Source organism: Balearica regulorum, chromosome 29, assembly GCF_011004875.1.
Source record: "Balearica regulorum gibbericeps isolate bBalReg1 chromosome 29, bBalReg1.pri, whole genome shotgun sequence".
Classification (NCBI taxonomy): Eukaryota; Metazoa; Chordata; class Aves; order Gruiformes; family Gruidae; genus Balearica; species Balearica regulorum.
The window spans coordinates 1,116,664-1,132,455 of NC_046212.1; the positions used below are offsets into that span (position 1 = coordinate 1,116,664).

The 15,792-nt window shown below is 72.4% G+C and overlaps 3 protein-coding genes across 8 annotated transcripts; 1 reads left to right on the plus strand and 2 right to left on the minus strand.

Annotated features, from left to right (window-relative positions):
- The first annotated feature begins 400 nt into the window (after positions 1-400).
- On the plus strand, positions 401-4,307 carry COQ10A (coenzyme Q10A). Of its 2 annotated transcripts, none has more exons than XM_075737857.1 (5): positions 401-583; positions 2,677-2,820; positions 2,890-3,082; positions 3,160-3,261; positions 3,345-4,307. In XM_075737857.1, the coding sequence occupies exons 1-5, from the start codon at positions 504-506 to the stop codon at positions 3,510-3,512; spliced, it is 687 nt and encodes a 228-aa protein (XP_075593972.1). In that variant the 5' UTR covers positions 401-503; the 3' UTR covers positions 3,513-4,307. The 2 variants fall into 2 exon arrangements, with proteins under 2 accessions (XP_075593972.1, XP_075593973.1); XM_075737858.1 differs by having other exon boundaries at positions 418-583; positions 2,890-3,013; positions 3,345-3,648.
- On the minus strand, positions 3,720-9,588 carry CS (citrate synthase). 3 transcript variants are annotated; one of them, XM_075737854.1, is made up of 13 exons: positions 9,390-9,555; positions 7,281-7,328; positions 7,066-7,173; positions 6,914-6,979; positions 6,699-6,830; positions 6,429-6,617; positions 6,058-6,257; positions 5,686-5,815; positions 5,489-5,590; positions 5,212-5,421; positions 4,925-5,091; positions 4,237-4,279; positions 3,720-3,920 (listed from the first exon to the last, which is right to left on the minus strand). In XM_075737854.1, the coding sequence occupies exons 1-13, from the start codon at positions 9,441-9,443 to the stop codon at positions 3,798-3,800; spliced, it is 1,572 nt and encodes a 523-aa protein (XP_075593969.1). In that variant the 5' UTR covers positions 9,444-9,555; the 3' UTR covers positions 3,720-3,797. The 3 variants fall into 3 exon arrangements, with proteins under 3 accessions (XP_075593969.1, XP_075593968.1, XP_075593970.1); XM_075737853.1 differs by having other exon boundaries at positions 3,720-3,923; XM_075737855.1 differs by lacking the exons at positions 3,720-3,920; positions 4,237-4,279 and having other exon boundaries at positions 4,281-5,091; positions 9,390-9,588.
- Positions 9,589-10,262: 674 nt separating this feature from the next.
- On the minus strand, positions 10,263-14,653 carry CNPY2 (canopy FGF signaling regulator 2). Of its 3 annotated transcripts, none has more exons than XM_075737860.1 (6): positions 14,541-14,653; positions 13,045-13,169; positions 12,644-12,759; positions 12,110-12,307; positions 11,733-11,829; positions 10,263-10,799 (listed from the first exon to the last, which is right to left on the minus strand). In XM_075737860.1, the coding sequence occupies exons 2-6, from the start codon at positions 13,142-13,144 to the stop codon at positions 10,756-10,758; spliced, it is 555 nt and encodes a 184-aa protein (XP_075593975.1). In that variant the 5' UTR covers positions 13,145-13,169; positions 14,541-14,653; the 3' UTR covers positions 10,263-10,755. The 3 variants fall into 3 exon arrangements, with proteins under 3 accessions (XP_075593975.1, XP_075593974.1, XP_075593976.1); XM_075737859.1 differs by lacking the exon at positions 14,541-14,653 and adding an exon at positions 14,379-14,509; XM_075737861.1 differs by lacking the exon at positions 14,541-14,653 and adding an exon at positions 14,407-14,442.
- Positions 14,654-15,792: the final 1,139 nt, after the last annotated feature.

Here is a 15,792-nt window from a genome sequence, read left to right on the forward strand (position 1 = left end):
CGGGGCTGGTTTTATCGGCTGTTTGGAGCTGTCGTTAGCCGGGCGTCACCTAACCGGGAAACCCAGGTGAAATGACGGAGCCCGCCGGCAGCTGCGGACGGTTCTGCCCGGGAGAAGGAACCGCAGCACCGGGCCCTGCGTGGGCAGGCCGTGGGCCGCCGCACCCCACCGGGGCCGCTCTGCCCGCCGGGGCCCCCCGGGCGCTGCTGGGCCCCGCGCCCGAATCCAGCCCCGGCGGGAGGGACGGGGGGGCCCGGGGGGGGCCCGGGGGGGGGGGGGGGGGGGGCCACACGGGACGGGACTACAGCTCCCGTCGTCCTTCGCGCGGGCCGGACTACAGCTCCCGTCGTGCCCCGCGCGGGAGGCGTTGGCTCGCCCCGCCCCCGGGCCGTGACGCGGGCGGGCTCTATGGCGACGCGGTGACGTCGCCGGCGGGGTGAGAGGTCACGGCGGCGGCGGCGGCGCCGGTGCGAGGGCAGCGGAGCCGCGTCCCGGCCCCGGTCATGGCGGCCCGGCGGCTCCGCGGCGCCCTCCAGCTCGGGGCGCGGCAGCGGCTGCGGGCCGCGGCGGCTCCGCCCGGCAGGTGAGCGCCCGCGACCCCGCGGGGCGGCCCGGCCCGGCCCGGCCTGGGCGGCGGCGGCGGCGGCGGCACCGGGCAGCGGCACCGGGGCGGGGCCGGGGCGGCGGCACCGGGGCGGGGGGCCCGGGGTGGGGGGGCGGGGCCGGGGCGGAGCGGGGCCGGAGCCCGGGGCCCGCGGGGCTGGAGGTCATACAGGGCCCGGGGGCGTCCGCCGGCTCGGGGCGGGCTCCGGGGTCCGATCGGGGCCGGGGGCGCCGGACAGGACTGGGGGAGACCCCCGCGGGGCGAGCGGCCCGTGGTCCCGGCCCCCCGCGGTCCTGGGGGTCGCCCGGGGGGGACCTTGGGGACACTGAGGGGCCGGGGGGGGGGGGCGGCGGCCCCGGCCCAGGGTCCAGCGGCAAAGGCCCCGGGGCGGCGGGGGTGGGGTGGCTGCAGGGGAGCCGCGGGCCCGGGCTGGGGCCTGACCTTGGGGCAAACCCGCGGGGGGGAGCGAGCGCAGCCGGGGGGGGCCGGGAGCGGGGCCGTGTTCCCAGGACCGGGTGTGAGGGCCGGGCAGGTGCCAGCACCTCCTCCTTAGGTCAGGAGCGACGTCAGGCCCGTCGGCGGGTCGGGTGCCGGCGTCGCGGTTTGTTCGGGCGAGCGGAGAGTCCAGGAGACCTCAGGCCACCCCGCCATGTCCCCCACCGGCACTGACCTCTGCGCCCGGCCGCGCTGGGCGTGGGCTGAGCCGGCGGCTGTGCTGCCAGCACCGCTGTGGCTCTTGCCAGCTCGGGGCTGGCACCAGGCGCTCGGGGACCGGGGGGGCTCTCACCAGCCCCGGGCAGCCAGCCTCACCGCCGGCCACGGGAGCGGCCGCAGCGTCGTTCCCTGGCACCGGTTTAGGGGCCGGCTCTGCTGAGCCCCACACGGTACACGTACGGCACCGAGCGCTGCCGGGCAGAGCCGCGGTGTGAACGGGGGGCAATCGCCTCGGGGCCAGCGGTGAGGCGGCGTCTGTGGGGTCCCGGCACCCCTGGGGACCCCCAGCTCTGCCCAGCCCAGGGCCACAACTGGGAGTCGCACGGCTCAACCGTGCCGTCCAGCCCCCCGTGCCACCCCGGCTATTCTGAGAGCTTGGGGGCTGCCAAGCGCCCCAGGTGACTGCTCTTGGCACAGGGACATCCCGTGGCTCCAGGGAGAAGCGGGACCTTGGGATCTTTCTGCCCCGGCCCCCAGTCCTGGAGGAGAGCCGGTGTGATCTGCATGCGGCACATCTAAAAATACCCGCACTGTCCCGCAGGCACCGAGCGCTGCCAGTTACGGCTGTTGTGAGAGGGAACCCGGTGGGGCCAGCCCTAACCCGCAGCCCCCAGGCGGTCAGGGTTGCGGACCGCCATCACCATGTCCAAGCCGTCGCCATCCTGGTGCTTGGCAGGGACCGGCTGCCGGGGCTTGGGCAGGTGGAACAAAGCGGACAGAGCTGACAGCAGCAGCATGGGAGGCCCCTGCTGCCATCCCCTCTGTTCCTGGGCTGACACGCTGCCCGGGACCCTGCTGTGCCGTTGGGACTTGGCCTCTCCTCGAATTGGTGGCGAGCGTCGGCCCTTCCTGCCGGTGGCACCGGCCGCACTGTGCCTGAGGGATGAGACAGGGCTGGGGCGGGACATGGAGGAGGGAGAAGGTCTGGCCGGAGCAGCGCTCTGCTGCCACTGGAGCCCAGTGCAGGGCTTGGGGAGGGGCGGCAGAGGGTACCAGGCAGTTGTCCCCACTCTGCCGGTCCGGATTAGGTGTCCCCGAGGTCAGGTTTCCCTGGCCTTCCTCCTTTTGCGCAACACCAGCGCTGGCAGCGGCCCTGTGCCGAGCGCTCGGACTTCCCCGGCCTCCCCCCGCCAGGCGGGAGGGCTGAGGCCAGGACGGGCACCTGCTGCGGCCCTGAGCCCCCCGGGACCCCTGGGGCCAATTCCTGTCCCAGAGGGATGTGGGCAGCTCTGGAAGGGGCCCAGCGTCGTGGCTGTCCCGGGGTGGTGGGGGCTGCCCCACTTGTTCCAGCAGCTCCCTGGCAGCTCCGCTGCCTGGCGCGGTCCCGGTTCTTCCGTTAACGCCTGTCTCCCGCCCAGGCACACGGCCCTGTGCGGCCTCCGGCTCGGCCGGCTCGGCCGGCTGGCAAACGGCACCGAGTGGGAGCCCCGGATCCAGCCCAGCCGGTCCTTCCTCAACCTCACCAACAAGCGGAAGGAGTACTCGGAGCGGCGCATCATCGGGTAGGTGCAGCGGCTTCCCCACCGGCCGGGCAACCGGGGCCGTGGCTGCAACGCCCGCTCTGCCCCCAGGTACTCCATGCAAGAGATGTACGACGTGGTCTCCAACGTGGAGGACTACAAGAACTTCGTGCCCTGGTGCAAGAAGTCGGTGGTGGTCTCCAAGCGGACGGGCCACGTCAAGGCGCAGCTGGAGGTGGGCTTCCCGCCCGTGGTGGAGCGCTACACCTCCATCGTCACCCTTGTCCGTCCCCACCTCGTCAAGGTGAGCACGGCCCCGGTGCGGCGGGTGGCCTGGCCGGCTCCCAGGGCCCCCCCTGACTGGCTGTCCCCCCTCCCCAGGCCGTCTGTACAGATGGGCGCCTCTTCAACCACCTGGAGACAAACTGGCGCTTCAGCCCCGGCATCCCCGGCTACCCGCGGACCAGCACCGTTGATTTCTCGGTAAGACCCAGCACGAAGCCCCCAGGGAGGCCGGGGTGGGGGTGGGGGGGCCAGGGGCTGATGCCACCCGCTCTCCTCCCCAGATCTCCTTTGAGTTTCGCTCCCTGCTGCACTCCCAGCTGGCCACCGTCTTCTTCGACGAGGTGGTCAAGCAGATGGTGGCAGCCTTTGAGCGCCGGGCAGCCAAGAACTTCGGTCCCGAGACCCGCATCCCCCGGGAGCTCATGTTCCACGAGGTCCACCAGACGTGAGGGCGGCCCGGCCACCGCGGACTGTGCCAGGGCCCCAGGGCTGCCCGCCCTGCGCCCACCCTCCTAAATATTTATTTGAGTGCGTCTCTGCTGCCGTTGCCTCAACTTCCCTCCCCAGGAGCAGGAGGTAATGCTCCTGCAAGCGTGGGGGCTGCCGTGAGCCTCTGGCCCCGCCACAGGAGCTGCGTCCCAGCGCTGGACTCCCTGTTTTTGTAGCTGATTTTGGTTTTAAGTTTTATTTTAATTCTTGGGAGATTTTTTTTTTTGTGTCCCCTTTTGTTCCTTTTAACTCCTCAGCAAGGCCGGAGGGTCCCGGCAGTGGGGCAGCTCCTGCGCTGGCCATGCCGCCTCGCTCCGGGAGCGTGGGAGGAAGGTGGGTGTCCGCTGGCGGGGGAGCCCAGCTGGATCCTGCTGGGGAATGTGGGAGGGGAGGAGGCAGGATGGGGCCCGGCTGCGGGGCCCCCCCTCCCCAGGCCCTCCCGGGAGCAGAACAGCGGTGCAGGGAGGAAACCCCGGCAGGAGCCAAACCCCAGCAGCACCCGCGCCGCTGCCAGCCCCGACGTTGCACAGTTTGCACAAGTCACACGCACAGGGAAGGGACGGGGCGGGTGCTGCCCCCCCCCCAACCACCCCCCCCCACCGCCACCCCAGCGCCGCAGGGACCAGGATGGCCCCAGCCTGTGGCCACCCCCCCGCATCCCTCCCCCCCCCAATTCCAGCTCACCTTCCTTCCCTCGGCGGGGGGACGTGGAAGGGGGAGGCTCCACCTTTGTTAATAAAAACATTTATTTTGCATTTTGTTGTTGTTTGTACAGAAGTGCCCGATACCTGCAAGGGGCCGGGGCCGGTGTGTGGCGGGGGGGGGCCAGCTCCGGCTGCCGGGGGCATCGGACACGGGGATTCACACAAACACAGGGGCGTGGGCCGGGGAGGAGTGTATCGAGTCCCTGCTGGGGGGGGCCGAGACATTCGTTCTTCACCTGCTGCCGCGTGGGGGGGCCGGACATGAGTCTGGACTGAACCCCTCTGTGGGGGGGGAGTGTCCCCACAGCCACACCAGGGCCACCCCCACACCCCCAGCCCAGCAGCAGTGGAGCCAGGGGGCTCCCAGTGTGCGTGGTGCTGCTGGGGGGGGGGGCAGGGGAGCCCCCCCTGCCTTGCCAGGGCAGAGCCAGGGAGGGGGCTCCAGGCTGGGGGTGCAGGGGGGGCCCGGGGCTGCTTCTGCCCCCTCCCAGGGTGGCAGGGAGGGGAGAGGAGCAGTGCACGGGGGAGGGGGGGGGTTTCTGTTCACACCACAGAGACCCACGGCCGGTGCCCGAGGGGGGGGGTCAGTGCTGAGTCTGTCCGGGGCCCGGCCGGCAGCGTTCCCTGGGGAGCAGTGAGCCTCAGCCCCCGCCCCGTCCCTTCTTTACCCAGACTTGTAGCCCACGAGCTGCATGAGGCCCTTGGTGCTCATGGACTTGGGTCTCTCCAGGGGGAAGCCCAGCGCCCGGCTCCAGATGAGCTGCGAGAGGACGCCCAGGGCCCGTGAGACCCCGAAGAGCACCGTGTAGTAGTTCATCTCCTTCATCCCGTAATACTGCGGGGGCAGAGGGGCGTTAGGGCAGGGCAGCCCCATGGGGGGGGGGGCGGGGGGCAGCCAGGAGCCCCCCACCCCCAGGGAGTGGTTCTGGGGCAGGGCTGGGACCCCCGGGCTCACCTGCAGCAGCACCCCGCTGTGGGCGTCCACGTTGGGCCAGGGGTTCTTGGCTTTGCCCTGCTCCAGCAGCACGTTGGGGACGATCTTATAGAGCTGGGCCACCAGCTTGAACATGGGGTCCTTGGGCAGGTGCTTGAGGGCGAACTCCCGCTGGCAGGTGTAGCGGGGGTCCGTCTTCCGCAGCACCGCGTGCCCGTAGCCCGGCACCACCTGCAAGGACGGGGGATCAGAGCCCAGCCCCGGCACGGCTCCTCGCCCCGGGCTGTGCCACACTCACCCTGCCCGAGTTGAGCGTGTTCCAGATGAAATCCCGCAGCTTCTCGTCCGACACCTCCTGGCCCAGCTCCTTCTGCAGGTTGGTCAGCCAGAGCAGCACCTCCTGCGGGCATGGCAAGCGGAGGGGAAAGCGGGTGTGAGAACAGCGGCACGCAGACGGACAGACGGACAGACAGACGGACGCGCAGAGGTGCCCACCTGGTTGGCGAGGCCGTGCAGGGGCCCGGCCAGCCCGTTCATGGCGGCGGCGAAGGCGAGGTACGGGTCAGAGAGGGCGCTGCCAACCAGGTGGCTGGTGTGGGCGCTCACGTTTCCCCCCTCGTGGTCACTGCAGGGGCAAGGGGGTGCGTCAGGTCTCCCCCGTCCCCACCGAGGGCCCCCACAGCCCCGGGGACACCCCCACAGTCAACACCCCCCTCCTGTGATGTTCCCAGCCCGGCACGGCCCTGCCCTGGGGCTGCCCGTTGCCCCATGCTGGGAGCCCGGTGACGCCCCTGGAGCAGCCCCAACACGTCCCAGGAGCCAGGGCTGGGAGCGGGGCCGAGTCCCCGCCTGCTGCGGCTGCTGCACCTGTGGATGGTGAGGTAGAGCCGCATCAGCTCGATGAACTGGGGGTCGGTGTAGCCCAGCATGTTGGTGAAGTTGTGGGACCAGTCGAGGTTGGGGTCGATGGCCCCGATGCTGCTGCCCTCCCGGTACAGGTTGCGGTAGATCTTTGCGGCAACGCAAGGCAACTTGGCGATCAAGTCCATGGCGTCCTCGTAGACAAACTGGGACAGGCGGGGGTGGGGGGGTAAGACGGGGCAGCTGCCCTCCCCAGGGGGCACGAGCCACTGAGCCCCCCATGCCCAGACCTGCACCCGCGCCCCGGCCCAAGCTCAGAGTCAGGGTGGCTGACCACCCCCCCCATGCCGTGCCAGGACACCCGGCCCCCCTCGCACCTCCCAGTACTTGACGCGGTGGATGCCCTCGGCGTAGGCGCGAGCAAACTTGCTCTCGCTGTTGAGGGCGGTGATGGCGGCGCTCAGCTGGGACATGGGGTGCAGGTTGGTGGGGAAGTTGTCCAGCATGGTCACCACGTGGGAGGGCAGCGCGGCACGCCGGGCCCACTCGCGCGACAGCCAGCTCACCTGCGGGGGGGGGGGGCACGGGGGCTGAGCCACGGGGCAAGGGGCTGCCAGCCCCCTCCCGCCAGCCCCCCTGCGTGCTACCTGCTCCTGGGTGGGCACCTCTCCTGTCACCAGCAGCCAGAAGAGCCCCTCGGGCAGCGGCTCCTCTCCCCCTGCAGCTTTGGGCAGCAGCTTCTGGCACTCGGGGATGCTGTACCCACGGAAGCGGATGCCCTAAAGAGCCCGGCACAACCGTCAGCCGCCACGGCATCACCCACATGAGGCGGGTGCCCGAGCAGGGCAGGATCAGGCCCTACCTCATCAGGATCCAGCACGGAGGTCTCATAGATCAGCCCCTTCATGCCTCTCATCCCACCGTACACCTGGGGAAGGGCAGGAGGCGGCGGTTACAGGCTGTGGCACAGCCCGGCAGCCCCGGCGCAGCGGGGACGTGGCATCCCCCACTCACCATGTCCACTGTGATCTGCCCGATGGCCGTGCTGCCATGCTGCTGCCTGAAGCTCTTGATTTTTGCCTGCTCGTTGGGGATCATGTTGGCAAGGACGTCTTTCAGGTTCTGGGAAGAGGGAAGGGGGCCTGAGCCCTGACACCTGTGGGGGGGCCGAGCACACGCTCCCCCCACCAGCACCAGAGAGGGGTGACAGCGGCAGGGGCTGCTCTTACCGTGGCGGCGCTGGCATGACGGGCAGCGAAGAGGACGCAGGGTGCGTTCTGCGGAAGAGCAGAAACGGGGACTTGGTGTTACCCCGGGGAGAGCCCCACCGTGCACCCCAGCTGCCCCATTTCAGGGGGCTGTAGCCGTATGAGCAGCTCCCCACCCCCCCCCCGCACACGGCACAGCTCGGCACAGCTCCTGCAGCAGGAACCGCCCCGTGACTCCGGTGAGATCCCATCTCACAAGGACACCGTGCCCGGCAGCCGCGGCGGCTTCCCTCGCCCACGCGTGCCGGAGATCAGAGCCAGGCAGGTTCAGCCGGGTGGCACAGGGCCCCTCGGCGCTGCATCACGCTCGTGCACATCACACACGATGCCGGCTGCAGCCAGACCCAGACCTGCTGCAGAGCCGAGCCCTGCGCCGAGCAAACCCGGCGGTGCCGAATGCGGCCGCATTCACTTCCTGCTCTTTGGAGCGCGGAAGCAGCCAGCACAAGCGAGCCGGTGCCGCCGGCAGAGCCCTGCCAAGCCGGCACTGCTGCGGTTTTCCTGCACCAGGACTCGGCAGGCGCTGGGGAAACCGATCTTTGTTCCTCGCCCGCGCGTGGCAACCGCGGGGACTCCGGCCGGTGGGAACACCCTGACGCAGCCGGGAAGCCCAGGCCTGGCAGCGCCCGGCCCACGGCGGGGACACGGTGCTCGCCCGCACCCGAACCCACTCACAAACACCGGGTGGGGAGCGAGGGGGGACAAAGGCCGGGAAACACCTGCCTGGTGACGGGGTCACCGCCGTGCCGGGAGGCTGCATCCACACCCGGCACCCTGCGCCTTCCCCGGCAGAGACCCCGGGGCCACCCCCGGTGCGGAGCTGCGGCAGCGCCTGCGGCGCAGGCAGAACATGACTCGCTTTTTCCACTGGCTGCCGGGGGGGGACACGGCGGGGGGGGACACACGGACAACAGTGCCGCAGTGAGCCCCGAGCTCCGCTGGCCCAGCGAGCCCCCGGCCCGGCCAGGGGGACCCCGACCCCCCGAGCACGCCTGGAGGCGGCCGTCCGCTCCGGGTGACAGCGCCGTGTCCCCCCGCAACAGGCGGCACCCGGCGAGGCAAAATGCCGGCGCGAACAATGGAGGCGGCAGCGGGAAGCCCAAGGTCAAGGCGGTTGCTGGCGACACCGCGGGGCCTCCGCCGCACCCCGTGTCACCCCGTTTCACCGGGCACCCGCGCGGCTCGTCCCGGCTGTCACGGAGGCGCCGCTGGCTCAAGGTCACGCGTGTTGGCGGTGACACCGAGCGCCGGCCGACGGGGCTGGGGCAGACCCGGGAGCTGCGGGACCCTCCCGGGTACCCCCGCCGCGGTTTGGGGATGCAGGAGCCGACCCTGCCCCGAGGAGCGGCCGCGGTGCATCAGCTGGGGGCACCGGGAGGAGGAGGAGGCCGGAGGCAGGATGGCGGGTCGGGATTAGGGCGCGTACGGGCGGGGCGGCCCCGGCCGCGGGGGCAGCGGCCCCCCCCGGGCGAGCGGGGCCAAGTGGGGCACCACAACACGCCGGGCCGGGCCCCGGCTCCCAAAATAACGCCCGGTCGATGGAAACGCCGCAGCGGCCGTTACGAAACGCCGCGGCCGTGGCCAAGGCAAACGGGGGAGCCGGGGGGGGGTAAAGGGGGCCCGGGGCCGCCCCAGCCCGGCACCGGTGCTCGGTGTCCCCGGCCCCCCCAGCACAGCCCCGGGGCGGCGCGGCCCGGCCCCACAGCGGGGCAGGGACCCCCCCACGGGGGGCTGCCACAGGGCGGGGACCCCCAGACGGGCGCTGCGGCCACGGCAGAGCCCCCCGGTCCCTCAAGGGGGGGTGGGGGTCCCGGCCGGGGCCCCCCGGTTCCGACAGGCTCCTAACGGGCGCTCACGGCGGAGGCGGCGCCGGTGCCCGCGCCCACCACGTGCTGCCACTGCGGCGCGCGGCCCCGGGCCCCCCCCCCGGCCGCCCCCCCCCCCCCCCCCCCAGTACGGCCCCTTTAAGGCGGCGCCCCCCCACCCCACCCCGCGTCGCCCCTTTAAGAACCGGACCCCCCGCGGCGTCGCCCCTTTAAGGCGCGGCGGGGCCGGGGCGGGCACCCTCACCTTGGGCCCGCGGAGGCGCGCGGCCGCCCGGCTGCCGGCGGCGAGGAGCGTCATGGCGGGGCCGGGGCGGGCCGGGACGGAGCGGGGCCGGGCGGGAGCGGGGCCGGAGCGAGCAGCGGCGGCGGCGGCGGCGGCCGGGGGTCCTCAGCGCGGCGGGTGGGGCGGGGCGCGGCGCCTCGCTGGTTATTAGCATAGCCCCGCCTCCTCCCGCCCCCTGGGGGCCGAGCCGCTCGCCATTGGCCGCGCCGCGCGCCGCGGGGCGGGGATAGGCAAATGAGGCGAGGCGGGGGGGGCCGGGCCATAGGTGGCCGGCGCGTTCGCCTGATCATGGCCTGGGGTGGGGTGAGGCGGAGCCCCGCCCCCTTTCCTGACGTCACCGAGCGCGGTGCGTGACGTCATGCCACTGCGTCATCCGCCCGGGCACGACCGTGCTTCGGTGTCGCTCGGCTGTGGAGCAGGGCAGGCCTGTAACATCAGCAGGCACTCGGCCATGCGCTATGAGGTCACCGGGGCCCGTGATGTCATCCCACACTCAGCCGCAGGGACTCGAGGTCGCCCCGTGACATTGCCCTGGCTCCGCAGTGACGTCAGGGGCCAGAGCAGAGCGGCGGGTGACCCCAGGGCATCGCCCCGGTGGCGCATGGGCCGGGCGGCGGCCGAGGGGCCGGGACCCCCCCGCGCGCAGCGCTGCCGCACCGGGCGCCACGGGGCCGCGGGCTGATCGGCACCTGCCGGGGGCCGTCTCCACCCCAAGGCCGAGCCGCGGCAGGTGGACGCCGGACACGAGGGAGCTCGAGGCGCCACGGGGACACGTGGGGACACACAGGGACACGCGGGGCCCCCCCTTCCCTGTGCACGGGAGCGAGTCCTGCCCTCGGGTGGGCCCGCGGCTCGGCCACCGCACGGCCCCTTTATTGCCTGCAGCAGGGACGGGGGTTCCCAAAACCGGCCCCGGACGCCCGACCACCTCGCCCCGGTGGGGACGGCTGAGCCCCGGCGTCCCCCCGGCAGCGGCAGAGGAAGGTCCCCGGCTGGCAGCCTGCCCGCTGGAACGTCCCGGCACCAACGAGGACGCGGCCCCGGCCCCCGCAGCCGGCCCATCGGGGAGCAGGGCTGGTGTCCCGGTGCCCCCGGCACTGCGGCTGCAGCGGACGGACAGTGAATAAATAGGATGAGAGCACCAAACGGGGCGAGGCGGCGTCTGCACCGGCTCCGGAGCCACCGTCTTCCCCGGCACGTCTGCCTGTCCCAGTGGGGGGAGCGGGGACGAGGTGAACCAAGAGGTAGGGGACGTCTGGCCGGAGCCCGGTGCCATCCTGGTCCCACGAGGCCACCGGGGCAGGCTGGCACCATCCTGCCGTTTGCGTCACAGCTCGTCGTGCGGGATGTGGAGCGCGTGGTCACACAGGTCTGCGGTGACAAAGGCCGGCGCTCTCAGGAGGTGGCAGAGCCCTGGCGGCACCCCCAGCCCGGGAGCGGGGACCCCTCCCCAGCTGCCCGTCCCTGTCCGCAGCGCGGGGATGAGCCATGCGCAGAGCACCGGGGCCGGGCACAGCCGTGACCGCGCCAGGGGACACCTGCGCTTCCCCTTCGCGTTGTTCTGGGATTAATGAGAAATGCGGCTGTTTGGACAGAGCTGCCGGCCCAGCGCTTCCCCGGGTCCAGCACCCGCAGCCGCCTGGCAGACCCACAGCAGCCCAGGGCAGGCAGGGTGCAGGCAGCGGGTGCCCAGGCAGGCAGGCTGAGCCCTGGGAGCCACCAGCAGCACCCCAGGACCCCCCTGGGGAAGGAGCATTTTCCCTGCCACGTGTGCCAGGTACAGAAGTGACCTGCCCTGGCCCGGCCCTGCAGCACAGGTAACGAACGTGGGCCACGTTCATTAATAGGGAAGCACAAAGGTCGCAGCGTGCCCTGACCCCGGTGTTTGCGAGCTGGAAATAGCCCTGTGGGAAGGGAGATGCCGCGGGGCGGGCACCCGGCCGTTGGCTGCGCGAGGAGCCCTGCACCGGAGCAGCCAATGGAGCCGGCGCGGCAGCTGCCCTGGCTCGCCCCCAGGCAGCGTGCACCTGGTCGGGCAGGGCATCCAAAAAAAGCTGCAGGCAGCTCCAGCAGGCAGCAGGGGCCAGGCGCCGGGCTGGCAGTGCGGGCGGCGGGGAGGCGCACCCCGGTGCTGGGCTGCCGGAGAGGGCCAAGGGATTCGGGATTTCAGGGAGGACCTGCAGCTCCTCCGCATCCTCCCTGCTCCAGGCTGGCAGCTCCTCCTGTCTCAGCACTGATGGAGCAGCTACGACCCCCCAGGGCGGCAGGAGAGACCCCTCCCTGGGCCAGCCCGGCCCTGCTCACCAGTCCGCTTGCTGCAGAGCCGGTCCTTGACGTTGTCAGCCTCGTGGGAGAGGAATTCGATCAGTTCATCCTCGTACTCCTCGGCGATGCTCTCACACTGCAATGAGAGTCGCCCGCGGGTCAGCCGGCGACCGCGTGGGACCGGGCGACGCCAACAGCACCCGGGGGAGCCCAGATCCGGGCCCCGCACCCACCACCCCAGCCTGGGAGCAGCCTCCTCCCCTCCAGCCCCAGCAAGGACCAGAGGAAGTGGCCGGGAGCTGGTGGGACCAACTCATCCCTCGAAGGGCAGCGGCTGCCCAACGCAGGCGGCATCTGCCACCCAAAACCTGTGCCGAGCCCCAACAGCTGCCAGAGGCCCTGGTCCCCACACGCACCGCAAACTTCAGACTAGAAGCCACATCTCCATCGATTTTGACCCCAGAGAGGTCCATCTTGGTCCCATCGTGGGAGATCACCCGGACATAGCTCTTGCGGTGCGTGGACGGATCCACTTTTTCCCCGTATTCCTTCATCTTCTCGCACACCCGCTCCAGCAGCTCCGTCAGGTGTGCCTCCGACCGGGCATACGGCACCTGCGGCACGAGCGTGAGACCAGTGGGGTCAGGCCTTCGAGCGTGACAGCAGAATGGGAACGCTGGGCCAGCGCCTGTCCCCGGGGAGCACCGAGAAACGGTCAGATGCCTCCACGGACGCCCTGGGAACGCTGTGGGGCTGCACTGGCGATAGGCAGCGAAGGAAGCTGAGGCACAGGAAACGGGGCTCACCCAGCCCACGCAGAGCACCCGACGTGGGTCCGAACCCTCCCTCATCTCTCCCAGTCTTCACCACGCAGCTGCTGCCCCACGTCAGGCCGGCCCTGCTCTGCCACAGCCTCTACCCGACCTCCGTGTGCCGCAGGCAGGTCTCACCTCCACGACCGACTGGCTGCCGTCGGGGTTGATCCGGAAGGAGCCCATCTGGATGGTTTTCCTGGGGTCGACTTGGGCGATCTCCCACTCCAGCTCATCCACCAGTGCTCGGCACGCTGCGGAGGACACAGGCTGTCAACAGCCCAGAGCTAACGGCGCTGCCTGACCTCACACCAGCCCCTGGCACCGACAGACCCATGGCTGCCCAAAGCCGCCAAGAGTAACGCACGTAACCGGCGCAGATGGGTACGACAGGTCTGCGGGGAACAGGTCCCCGAGGTGCCCTGTGGCACGTCTGCCTGTCCCCGAGCAGGGTGAGTATGGGTGGGTGGCAGAGGCCGCAGGACGAACGGGTCCCAACCACCACCCCGGCCCCGCACCACCGTCCCGTCCCACCGCACCTCCGCAGTGCAGGTCCTGGCTCCGGCGGGCGCAGGCTGCGGGCAGCAGCGCAGCCAGGGCCATGGCGAGGCAGAGCGCGGGCGGGATCCAGCCCCTCATCCTCACGGCTCTGCTGCAGGGTGACCTGTGGGCACAGGCAGCTCCAGCGCCGGTGCCCCCTGTGTCCCCACACCCCGTCCCCCCGTCCCCTGGCAAAGCCCATCCTCGGCGAGGCCGCGTCCAGCCCCCCGGGACCCCCGTCCCCCCCCAGAGCCCTGCTGCCTACAGGGCTCTGCCCACGGCATTCCCCTCCCCGATCCCCGCTGAGCCCCATCCTCTGCTGGGGCCGTCCCTGACCCTGGACACCACAGGGACCCCTCCCCTACAATGCTGAGCCCAGTGGCCCCTGTGGAGCCCCCCTCGGTATAGAGTCAGGCCCTGATCCCCTATGGAGCCTCCCCCCCCCGCTATAGGGTCGGGCCCTGATCCCCCATGGAGCCCCCCCCACTATAGGGTCGGGCCCTGATCCCCTATGGAGCCCCCCCCCGCTATAGGGTCGGGCCCTGATCCCCTATGGAGCCCCCCCCCGCTATAGGGTCGGGCCCTGATCCCCTATGGAGCCCCCCCCCCGCTATAGGGTAGGACTCTGATCCCCCATGGAGCCCCCCCCCGCTATAGGGTCGGGCCCAGGCCCCCATGGAGCCCCCCCCCCGCTATAGGGTAGGACTCTGATCCCCCATGGAGCCCCCCCCCGCTATAGGGTCGGGCCCTGATCCCCCATGGAACCCCCCCGCTATAGGGTCGGGTCCAGGCCCCCATGGAACCCCCCCGCTATAGGGTCGGGTCCAGGCCCCCATGGAGCCCCCCCCCGCTACAGGGTCGGGCCCTGATCCCCTATGGAGCCCCCCCCCGCTATTGGGTCGGGCCCTGTTCCCCTATGGTGCCCCCCCCCCGCTATAGGGTCGGGCCCTGATCCCCTATGGAGCCCCCCCCCGCTACAGGGTCGGGCCCTGATCCCCTATGGAGCCCCCCCCCGCTATAGGGTCGGGCCCTGATCCCCTATGGAGCCCCCCCCCGCTATAGGGTCGGGCCCTGATCCCCTATGGACCCCCCCCGCTATAGGGTCGGGCCCTGATCCCCCATGGAGCCCCCCCCGCTATAGGGTCGGGCCCTGATCCCCTATGGACCCCCCCCCGCTACAGGGTCGGGCCCAGGCCCCTGTGGAGCCCCTTCGCCTCTAGGGCCGAGTCCAGAGCCCCCCCCCGAGCTCCCTCCCCTACAGGGCGGCGCTCGCAGCCCCGCGGAGCCCCCCCGCAGCCCCCCGCCCCACAGGGCCTTGCCCGGAGCCCCGCACCCGGCGGGCCCGGCCGAGCCCCCAGTACCGCGCCGCTCTCCCGTCCCGCTCCGCCGCCACGGCCGGCTGCCCCGGGGCTGCCCTCGGCGCCGCCTGTCCCGGCGCGCCTCTCCGCTCGACCCGCCGCGGGGGAAGGCCCCTCGGAGAGGGCGGCGACCGAACCGATCGGGAAGACGGAGCCGATCAGGCCGGGCGAGGCGGCTCCGTGCCCCGCGGCGGGGCCATCCCGTGCGCAGGCAGCGCCGCGGGCAGCCTGGGGAGAGCGCCGAGGGCCCCGGCGCTGCCAGGACCCGGTCCGCGTGGCGCTCGGCCCTCGCGGGGGCGGGGCTTGAAATGACTCCGCCCCCACGACCGCCCCGGGCCCGGCCCGGCCCCGCCCCTGCCAGCCGTGCCCCCGGTACCGGCACCGGTACCGTCCTGCCAGCCGTGCCCCCGGTACCGGCACCGCCCCTGCCAGCCGTGCCCCCGGTACCGGCACCGTCCTGCCAGCCGTGCCCCCGGTACCGGTACCGCCCCTGCCAGCCGTGTCCCCGGCACCGGTACCGTCCTGCCAGCCGTGCCCCCGGTACCGGCACCGGTACCGTCCTGCCAGCCGTGCCCCCGGTACCGGCACCGTCCTGCCAGCCGTGCCCCCGGTACCGGTACCGCTCCTGCCAGCCGTGTCCCCGGTACCGGCACCGGTACCGTCCTGCCAGCCGTGCCCCCGGTACCGGTACCGCTCCTGCCAGCCGTGTCCCCGGTACCGGCACCGGTACCGCTCCTGCCAGCCGTGCCCCCGGTACCGGTACCGCCCCTGCCAGCCGTGCCCCCGGTACCGGCACCGGTACCGTCCTGCCAGCCGTGCCCCCGGTACCGGTACCGCCCCTGCCAGCCGTGCCCCCGGTACCGGCACCGGTACCGTCCTGCCAGCCGTGCCCCCGGTACCGGTACCGCTCCTGCCAGCCGTGTCCCCGGTACCGGCACCGGTACCGTCCTGCCAGCCGTGCCCCCGGTACCGGTACCGCCCCTGCCAGCCGTGTCCCCGGTACCGGCACCGGTACCGTCCTGCCAGCCGTGCCCCCGGTACCGGTACCGCTCCTGCCAGCCGTGCCCCCGGTACCGGCACCGGTACCGTCCTGCCAGCCGTGCCCCCGGTACCGGTACCGCCCCTGCCAGCCGTGCCCCCGGTACCGGCACCGGTACCGTCCTGCCAGCCGTGCCCCCGGTACCGGTACCGCTCCTGCCAGCCGTGCCCCCGGTACCGGCCCCGCTCCTGCCAGCCGCGCCCCCGCTCCCCGCCCCGCCCGGCCTTTCCCACGCTCTGGCCCCGGTGCCAGCCCCGGTCGGGTCCCGGGTCTTTCCTGCCGTGTCCCCGGTCCGGGCCCGGTTCCTCCGTGCCGTGTGCCCGGTGCCGGTCCCTAAACCCGCGGCCCCG

What these genes read in the sequence shown, in the direction of transcription:
- COQ10A (XM_075737857.1), top strand. Translation starts at nt 504, where the DNA reads ATGGCGGCCCGGCGGCTCCGCGGCGCCCTCCAGCTCGGGGCGCGGCAG. An exon ending in TCGGAGCGGCGCATCATCGG is followed by an intron (nt 2,821 to 2,889) that starts GTAGGTGCAGCG and finishes CTCTGCCCCCAG; the next exon opens with GTACTCCATGCAAGAGATGT. An exon ending in TCCGTCCCCACCTCGTCAAG is followed by an intron (nt 3,083 to 3,159) that starts GTGAGCACGGCC and finishes CCCCCTCCCCAG; the next exon opens with GCCGTCTGTACAGATGGGCG.
- CS (XM_075737853.1), bottom strand. Translation starts at nt 9,443, where the DNA reads ATGACGCTCCTCGCCGCCGGCAGCCGGGCGGCCGCGCGCCTCCGCGGG. An exon ending in GGCAGATCACAGTGGACATG is followed by an intron (nt 6,980 to 7,065) that starts GTGAGTGGGGGA and finishes GCCCTTCCCCAG; the next exon opens with GTGTACGGTGGGATGAGAGG. An exon ending in ACACGCTCAACTCGGGCAGG is followed by an intron (nt 5,422 to 5,488) that starts GTGAGTGTGGCA and finishes CCGTCCTTGCAG; the next exon opens with GTGGTGCCGGGCTACGGGCA.
- CNPY2 (XM_075737860.1), bottom strand. Translation starts at nt 13,144, where the DNA reads ATGAGGGGCTGGATCCCGCCCGCGCTCTGCCTCGCCATGGCCCTGGCT. An exon ending in GCAGCCAGTCGGTCGTGGAG is followed by an intron (nt 12,308 to 12,643) that starts GTGAGACCTGCC and finishes CTCGTGCCGCAG; the next exon opens with GTGCCGTATGCCCGGTCGGA. An exon ending in GCTCTGCAGCAAGCGGACTG is followed by an intron (nt 10,800 to 11,732) that starts GTGAGCAGGGCC and finishes TTGTCACCGCAG; the next exon opens with ACCTGTGTGACCACGCGCTC.